Raw genomic sequence first — 9,349 nt, 5'->3', positions numbered from 1 at the left:
GAATTATTATACAACATTGGAAAGACAGATCAATGTCTAACTTATAACAGTGAATTGTTGATATGTGTGAATTGGTTCTTTTTTCATAGGGGGCAAGGAAGAGGATTTTTAAGCAATTTAGTCAAAATCTTTTAGAGACGGAAATGTTTCTGATCTAAGAAAATGTAAGTTATACAGCTTATTGGATATTATCTGCTACAAAGCTCTCAGACTAACCTCTAGACTGGAAGGTAATCAGTTCTTTGATGACACTCAAAACAATGTGGTTGGCTAGCAGAAGAGTCTCACAGGGGTCTGGAACATGAGCACAAGCCAGAAGTTCTAGTTCTTTGTATTTCTCTGGACTCTTGCATTTGAAGATATGCTGTTTACTCTCCCATTTTGAGAGAAGGCTGCCACTGTCCAGCAGGAGGCAGCTTTCTTCTGTCAGTGTCTTGTCACTGGAATCACTCAACCTGATTTCCCAGCGATTGAGTAAGCTTTGATTCTTCCGCTTTGGTTCTACACATTTGGAGGAGCCTGACGATCTCAGGTGAGATTTTTCCTTCAACGGAGAAAGATGTCTGGATTTCTCACTGTAGCTGCTTTGCACCATTGGCTCATCTTCCACTCCAAACTCACATAGGAGAGTGTTGACAATGGTTTCAGCTGTATGGCCAAGCTTCAGAGGACAGTAGGCAGAATAGCAGGTGCTTTCTGGACATGTAAAAGGATATTTCCCTGCAAAGGATTCATGGTGAGGAAGGGGGTTGGCCTTCTTCTGATGTCCCATTCCAGCTTGCTTAGGAGTAGCTTCACAGTCTGCCGTTTTCTTAAATAGCTTTTCCAAAATGCTTCCCTCGGGGATAGAACTTTGTCGGGGAAGCCAATCTTCTTCAAGACAACCTAGTTTGACTTGACCTTTATCCTGTCTTCGTCTTCTGGGATGTCTTGATCTACCTTTCTCTCTCTCTGATGCAACATGACCATCCCACTCAGAATACTTAAAGACAGAAGGAAATTTAGCTGGGGCTTCTTCTTGTACTTCATTCTCCTCCTCTGAGTAGATTACCATGCCAGGAACATTGATTGGTGGGAAACTATCCCTCATATCTACCCTTCTGTACAATTTAGAAGTTGTTTTCACCCTCGGTGATTTAAACTGATTCTGGGCAAGAGCCCTGTCCTTTGCAAATGCTCGGCCTGCCATTTCTAGCTGGAGGTTCTCCACCATTAATTCAGAGGTGATTTCAGTAAGGCTTTCATTGCAACGATCCAACATGACACTGATAGTCTCACTTACCACCAAGCTTTCAGAAGAGCTGCTAAGTAGATTGACCTCCTTCTGGGTTAGCTCTCTGTCCAAAATGTGTTTAATAATTTCAAGAATGCTGCTGACAGCATTGTTGGCATACACATTCAATTCAGAGTGGAGCATTTGCACCTGGTGGAAAGCAGTTTCAATGCACTCCTTGGTGACAGCACCACCCAACTTTGTAAAGTCCAGAAAGTTATGGGTAGATCCTAAAGTAGGCAATGTTCCTTTCCCAGTGTCTCCCTGCAGCTTGTTTCGTAATGCTTCTACGGTTGTTTCTGCTATGTTTCCTACATGACCTGAAAGAGAATCTAAGGATCGTGTCAGTTGTGCAAAAGAAAGGCTTTCTACTGGGAATTTCACTATATCCAAAAAATTACATTTAAAGTCCCGTCTAAAATGTCGAGCCACAAAAGTCTCCAGTGTGATGACAATACATTCAACTGTTTCTTTGGCTATTTTGTCAATTGTGTCCATAGCATTTTTCAGTGAAATATGATAAGAAGGAAATTCGGGTTGAGTGACTCGATGTTTCGGAATTTTTGCACATCCTTTGGGTCCTGCCTGATCTTTTCTTCCCAAAAAGCTGTATTTATCTTGAGAAGAAGGAACACTGCATAATAAACATTTATGAACATTTTCAAACACACTTGCTACAATATCTCTGGCAACAGAGCCAATCTCTGTCTGAGAATCACTGTGAAAAAGTCTAGGGCAGTCAACTTTTTTAAAGCTACAACAGAATAGTCGCTCGTTGAGCTCACCTGGAATCTTCTTCAAAATGCAAACAGAAGGTTCTAGATCTCGACTTCTCATGTAAACCTCACTTACAATATTCTCAGCCACCTGCAGCATTTTTAGGGTTTCATTTATGTTTGCATCTGTCAATGGCTGCTGTTCAAAAATTTCTCTTAATATGCCTTCCTTTGGAAGGATTTGATTGAGGTAACATGCAAAATCTTCAAAAAAGAGGCATTTAGGCTTTCCGTGGATGTCTTTAGTTGTCATTTCAAACTGGAAGAACATCTGGGTAGAAGGAAGTCCATCAATTTGGGAACGGCTCAAAGAAGTATGTTTGTGCATTTGAGAAAATTGCACATCATCAGTGTGCAGATCATGCACGACAGAATTAATGAGTTCACTTGCTTTGGAGATCTGCTCTGATGACAAAGTATTGACTTGAAATATAGTTCTGTGATAATTTTCTGTTTTGAATTCGTCAATAATAGTTCCCAAAACTTTGCTTACCACGTCTTTGGCGTATACGGTCAAGTCAGATTTTGACAAAGTCCCTCTCAGGAACGAGCTTTCCGAATCATCTGACATTGCTCTTGGCCTACTTATTGTGTTACTGCCAGCTTGCATGTCACATTGAAAAAGTGACTGCCCTTTCCATCTCTGTTGCACAGACAACGGAAGGACCTCTTCCAAATGAGATGCAGCAAAACAAGCAATTTTATTCAAAACGCTTTGAATGAGTTCTTCACTCAAGGACTGTGGAGAGGGTTGGAGTTGAGATACTGCCAGAGTAATCTTTTGGATGTCAGATGAACCTTTATTGCTGCCTGAATTATTTGTTTCTGACTTTAATGCACTGGAGCCAAACAGCGTGTCCACAACTGCTGAATACATCTTATTCAGTATTCCATCCACAATCTCACCGGCGACATTACAAGCATTTGCCTGAGATGCAGTGTCCATCATTCCGTTATAGTGCGAAGACTTAGGTTCAGAATTAAAAAATACAGAATCATTATTAAAAGAGGACAAAAGTCCTAGATCTCCCATTATTCGCTGGGTAACTTGGTTGAGGACATCTTCCACACTTGCCAACAATGGATAACCTCCATGCTGTCCAGGTTGTTGTTTCTTAAAAATCCTTTTCAGAACTCTTTTCTGAATCTCATTTTCAGTCAAGGCTATCTGAACAGTTATGATCTTGAGGAGATCGTTCATGACTTCGTGGGCAGAAGCATTTTCTTCTTGGGGGAGGAGATTTTGACAAGAAAGCATCTCCCGTTCCAGGTCCTTCTGAATTACTTTAACAATGGTGCAAGTCAGTTTTTCAGCACAGAGCTTTAAATTATATTGAGAGTCCTGAACTGCTAATTTTGCTTTATCGCAGTGGTTGCCTGTTCTGACCTCTGTGGTTTTTTGTGCACTTGATGTTGCATATCCACTTTCAAGACGCGATGGCTTTACTTGCTTAGCAGCCATTCCCAGTTCAGATTCTAGTTTACCTTCCACAAACATTTCCAGTCTGAGGAAGACATTATCAACTAAATATTTTGCTATGCCTTCAGGAGAAAAGTCTTTTATATCTGGAAGCTGCTTAGCGCTAAATTCCGCCAGCTTTCTGCCAGATGTTTTTTCAGCTTTTGAGACGCCAGGGACTTGATGCTTACTTCTTTTGAGATCTGGAAAACGACTCTTGTGCCCAGCCTTGGATCCACGTTCTTTCAATTGTGCCAGAGGCTCTACTGTCTTCTGCACAAAATCATAGAGGAGAGACTGGAGATGAGATGAAAGCGACCCCTTCATATTTAGAACAGCTGCAAGACCAGAACTAAGATCTTCAAACACAATATCTACCAAGTCATTGGAAACCAGCGAAGCATCAGATTTCACCCCAGCTGGGGTGGACAATGATTTTTTTGTGCTGCCATCTGCAGCCTTGGGAAACTGTAATTCCCCCGTTCCAGAATTGTCCATATCTAACATTATCGTCTGAAAGATTTCATTTAAAAGAGTTTCCACTGTGTTTTGGATTTGGGTCTGAAGATCTCTTTTATAGGTAGGGTTTTTCCTGAAAACTTTTTCCAATACACTTTCTTGCCGTGGTAAAGAAGTCTTTTCTTCAGAAATATGTTCCTGGGGGGCAAAAATAGTCAAAACCATGCTGACAATTTGGATAGCAGCTATGCTTTCAGAGAATATAACGGGAGGAGTTGAAATTTTATCCACTTCCTTATCCAGCTCGTGCTTTATATTTTTCAAAATCAACCTAGCCACATCACTGGCATATGATTTTAAATCTGAGAAAGACAATGATACTGCCTGTTCTGGTTTTTCTTTTGCAGCTAAAATAGAATTATTGTAGGAGTTAAAAATATCCTCTAAACAATTAGGCAAATTACCATGTTGACTGGCTAGGATTCTTTTGAATTCTTCTTGTAAAGCTGAGGAAAAGTCTGAACTAATAGACATTTTTAAGTTTTGCACATCCAAGCATAACTGAGATTCCACTTTGGATATGACAAAGGATTCCAGTTTTGCTATAAAAATTTGCACTAAATCATTAACCAGATCTGACTTAGATGGATGTTCAGGCTGACTAATGTGCATTGGTTCATGCATGGTTTCTCTGTTACTCTGCACTTCTTGTGGAAATTCTGACTCAAAGGACTCCTCGGGGTCTCTGAAATGCACCGTTGGTAGGCTTTTGCAAGCTTCTCTGGGCACACTTAGAGGAAGAATGTCAGTGAAAACGAGGCTAGATTGCCTGTTCTTGATGTCTTGCATGTCAGTTTGAGCAATGCGGGAAAGAACTTGGAACACAGTTTTTACCAGATCGTTTGTAAAAGCATGTACTTCTACGTCAGAGATTAGAATCTGACCAATGATTTCACTTTGTCCTTTGGAGGCAGGTTGCCCCTCTGCCTGTTGCCTGCTCATGTTCACTTGGGTAAGAGATGAAGGAGAAGCACTGGGGGGGCAGACTGTTTGCTCTGCCCAAACATGCTGGAATGTTTCCTTTAAAAGATTCTGCACCATTTCAATGATTGGCAACTGCTCTTCCCCTTTGAAGTCTTCTTCTATTTGTTTCATGGCCTGCTCTAAAGTCCATTCAGGAGCTGTCGTCCCTTGTCTTGTCTTTGACGCTGGGTCAGCGGAAAGTGTAGCGGTTTCCGGACTTTCCAAAGAACAAAAAATGGCATTTTGTACAAGAGTGTCCAAGGTACTTTCTGTCTTCTCTAGATATTTTCTAGTATCGTTGTCCAGAAATTCCCCATCATCCTGCAAAGCAGATTTGGGGTGAGACCTGCTTCTTTGTCGTGGCTCAAGACCAAAACCTTCATACGCAAGCTTTTGAGCCTTGTTGGTTTTTAATTTCCCATCCTGATGCCGCTTATCTTTTTCTTCCTGTTCAGCTTCAGAGTAAATTACCATGCCAGGAACATTAACAGGAGGAAATGGTTTTCTTGTATTTTTCTCAGTTGTAAAGAGTGTTTTCATGGTCACCTCAGAAGCTTTGTGGCTAGGAGGCTCTCGTTGTATTTTGGGGCAAGAGCTGGGTTTTGCTGATGGAGAGAGAATCCTCAGTTTTTCAGTACTTAGATCATTGAATACATCGTTAATGATCTGGATGATAACTGAGCTCTCTCTGGATGGAACCATTCCTTCTTGGCTCACCTGACGCTGGATGTAGCTTAGGATGCTGCCAATCATCTCTTCCACATATTGAAGGATGTTTGTCTCTGAAGAAGCAACCGTTTTGGAAACTATCTTACGGATTGTGTCTTTCACAATGGCATTTGCTGCTTCAGATTCTGCTGAGTGTGGTGGAACGGCTGCATATAGCTGTTCAAGTGGTATGCCGATTGCTTTGATTTTAGAAAAGAGTTCAAACTGGGACACTTTTGTTTGGCTCGACAAAGCAAAGACCTTCAGTTTGTCAATAATAATCTGAACAATCTCCTCAGCAATGCCCAGCATAGACTCAAAGGACAGGGGCATCTGAGCCCTCCAAAAGGTTGGATCCGGGTCAGGATATTTCTCAGTGGTTGCCAGGCACATCGCTTTCCATTCTGTGGAGAAGTCATCTCTGGAAATGGTTTCGAAATATTTCTTCTGAGCGATGCCGTGTAGTTTACTGAGCACATTTTCAACAATATCATTGGCGACAAAACTGGCCACCCTTGAAACCGAACCAGCAACTGGTGGCTCGGCAGAATGGCTGCCTAGTAAGCTATCTGATATGGACTCAAGAAGGACTTCCATTGAAATAGAGACAGAACAAGCTGTACATCCCAGGTCACCTAATATTTTTTTGAAAGTGTCATCCAGAATCACTGCAGTAACTTTGGCAAGAGGCAACTTCAGGTCACTGAAAATAGTCTTAAGGTCCTTCACGTCGATGGTCTCCCTTTGGCGAGTAGAGCAGTCTGGTGGCTTCTGTTCCCCTCCAGTAGATGGCAATTCTTCTGAATCAGTGGTCACAGTCGTTTCAGTTTTACAAAGGAGCCCTTTTGACATTCTGTGCTTTGGTTTGCTGTGGTATAAAGTACTAACATTTTCTGGATCATCTGTAGAACTTTTCTGCATCTGGGAGAGATGGCTATCTGATTTCGAACTCTTCATGCTTGGTGTGGTAGACAGAAGACCATTGTCTTTAGATGGAGAGAAAAAAATGGCTGTTTTTCCTCTCTTAAATTTCCCCTTAAGGATTTCACTATCTAGAGACAGGTGGGTGCTCTTGGTAAAAGAGGTAAAGGAAGACTTAGAGGAGAGCAAAGAGGTTGAGACTGGTTTCCCACTTGTAGAATGGAATTCACTTGGAGAGCTGGTGGTAGGTTTCATACTTGTGTTAGTAAAGCTGACTTTCCTACTGGCAAAGGCTGGGAGGCCCCCATAACTTTCACAAAGGTCTTCATTGCAACTGGTACAGCTGCTGGAGTTCTCTGAAGATACTACAGACTCCTCAGAGATTGTGTACACCCGTGTCCTGACCCTCTCTTCAAATTTGGTCAGAGCGGGATAGAGGATACTTGTGACTGCTGAAACTACCCACGTCATGATGTTCTGGATGATGTTATTCAGTTCCGAAGAAGATACCTAATAAGAAGAGAAGAAGTGTTATATAACAGGCAAAAAACCTGCACGTAACTCCAAATAAGGAGCTTTGGGGGAAGGACATACATCTATACCATCTCCTCTGCATTTCTGCTGAACCAATAGTTCTCTATGCATGTTCAACCTTGATCTATATCAAGGACAAATAGGTAGACCTTGACTTATGACTGGTTCCAAGGTATGATGGATCCCTGAAAATTACAACCCAAGTTTGAAGTTATGATGGCTGCATCTGCCCCATGGTCATGTGATCGCATTTTGGATGCTTGGAAACCAGCTCACCTTTACCTTGCTACATCCCCAAGGTTACGTGACTGTGATTTTTGATGGTTTTTGCTGGTTCCCGGCATTTACTTCTGGTTTCAGACATACAAACAAAAAAACCCATTGGATGCAATAGATTGGTTTAATGAACATTGTGTTCACTTACTGACCAATGCAAAAAATCATAAAATCAGGTCCAGTCACATGGTGATCTTCTTAACAACTACAATAATTTACAATTGTAATTCTGGATTCAATTACAATCATAAGTTAAGAACTATTTGTACAGGCTATTAGTGATTAGATCTCCAAAATTCATTTTTAATCATCCAGGTGGAAGAAACTTTGAATGGAGTTGCACCAGACAGATGGGATATTTAATCCTTTTATTATTTTAGCAATCAAAATCCTATTTTCTACATCCTGGCTGTTAGACCCACTGCTGGAGAAAAACACTTGGTGCTTATAAAAATTATATATTTATTTGATTTTTATAACCACCCATCTCACATTGATTCATTGATTCATTGATTCATTGATTCATTCATTCATTGATTCATTCTTAAATTTATATGCTACCCATCTGACTATCCAAAGCGACTCTAGACAGCTTTTACATTATAAGTGGCTTTAAATTTCAATTAGCAATAATCGTGTCTGGGATAAACCTCGCTAGCTACGATACTGCTGCTGTGCAAAACCTAGTGTCTTTAAATTAAACAAATAAAAACACAACATGCACAATATAAAATAAAAATAAAAATACATTAACAGCCAGGCATGGTCTAACTCTAACCTATCCACCCATACAGTAGGATAAATTGGGGCTGCACAGCATGTTTAACCAGCTTATTCGACAAATGGTTAATTCACAAGAATTAACTATTCTTTGCTAGAATTCACTTTGGTTAGGTCTTTTATGGGTTCCAGCACAAGCCTACCTAACTGTACCATAAAGATTTGTTTATTTATCATTATTTGATGTTAGCTTTTTGCCAAATTCTGGGTGATTCATGCCAATAACTTTCAATAAAGCCTCCCCACAATATAATCAATATCAAAATTATTGGAACATATGATTGGAGAACTGAATGACTGGAGAAGAATGGTAACCTCTCTGAAAATGTTGACTAAGCATAAGCCAATTCATATTTCCGCAAATGGCAATCTCCATTCTTCCTCCACAGAAAGTAGTCAGTTGTGAATTACTTATATATAAGGTTCACATTTAAAAATAATGTTACTGATTGGAATTCTTGTGTTGTCCCTGAATCTTAGCAACTTTAAGATGTGTGGACTTCAAGTTCCAGAATTCTCCAGCAAGTTGGCTGAAGAATTCTGGGACCTGAAGTCCATACATCTTAAAGTTGCCAAGGTTGAGAAATACTGCCTTAATCTCTTCTTAATCAATCTAAATAATCAAACCTTTGAATGACCTCTTTCCTGGCTTACTCATTTCCATTTCAGTTTTTTGTTATTATTTTAACAGTGTTCACCCAATACCTAAAAACATAATACCATAGCCTCCAGGGGCAAAATAAAAGTCAATATTCCATCAATCTTACCATCAGTGGTGAAATCGATTTTTTTTTACTACCGGTTCTGTGAACATGACTTGGTGGGCATGGCAGGAGAAGTATACTGCAAAATCTCCATTTCCATCCCACTCCAGGGGAAGGATACTGCAAAATCCCCATTCCCTCCCCACTCCTGAGGGAAGGATACTGCAAAATCCCCATTCCCACCCCACTCTGGGGCCAACCAGAGATGGTATTTGCTGGTTCTCCGAACTACTCAAAATTTCCGCTACCAGTTCTCCAAACTGCTCAAAATTTCCGCTACCAGTTCTCCAGAACCTGTCAGAACCTGCTGGATTTCATCCCTGCTTACCATCCAAAAAGATTCAACAAAATAAATAATTTTCATTTGCTCCCAGAG

General features: G+C 40.6%; 1 protein-coding gene and 1 non-coding gene across 8 annotated transcripts in view; both read right to left on the bottom strand.

Moving 5' to 3' along the window:
- Positions 1–9,349, bottom strand: part of FSIP2 (fibrous sheath interacting protein 2) — a 69,679-nt gene that overhangs the window by 20,903 nt on the left and 39,427 nt on the right. For all 7 annotated transcript variants that reach the window (XM_060693143.2, XM_087883395.1, XM_087883397.1 and 4 more), the window contains exon 17: positions 217–7,129. In XM_060693143.2, coding sequence (XP_060549126.2) covers positions 217–7,129 — 6,913 coding nt within the window. The remainder of the gene's footprint in view (positions 1–216; positions 7,130–9,349) is intronic.
- Positions 7,957–8,113, bottom strand: LOC132712310 (U4 spliceosomal RNA). Its single transcript, XR_009623001.1, has one exon. It is a non-coding gene; the product is annotated as a U4 spliceosomal RNA (small nuclear RNA).

Source organism: Pantherophis guttatus, chromosome 1 (assembly GCF_059756535.1).
Source record: "Pantherophis guttatus breed Tessera chromosome 1, ASM5975653v1, whole genome shotgun sequence".
NCBI lineage: Eukaryota > Metazoa > Chordata > Lepidosauria > Squamata > Colubridae > Pantherophis > Pantherophis guttatus.
The sequence above is the reverse complement of the archived record's forward strand: the minus strand, read 5'-3'. Positions and strand labels throughout refer to the sequence as shown.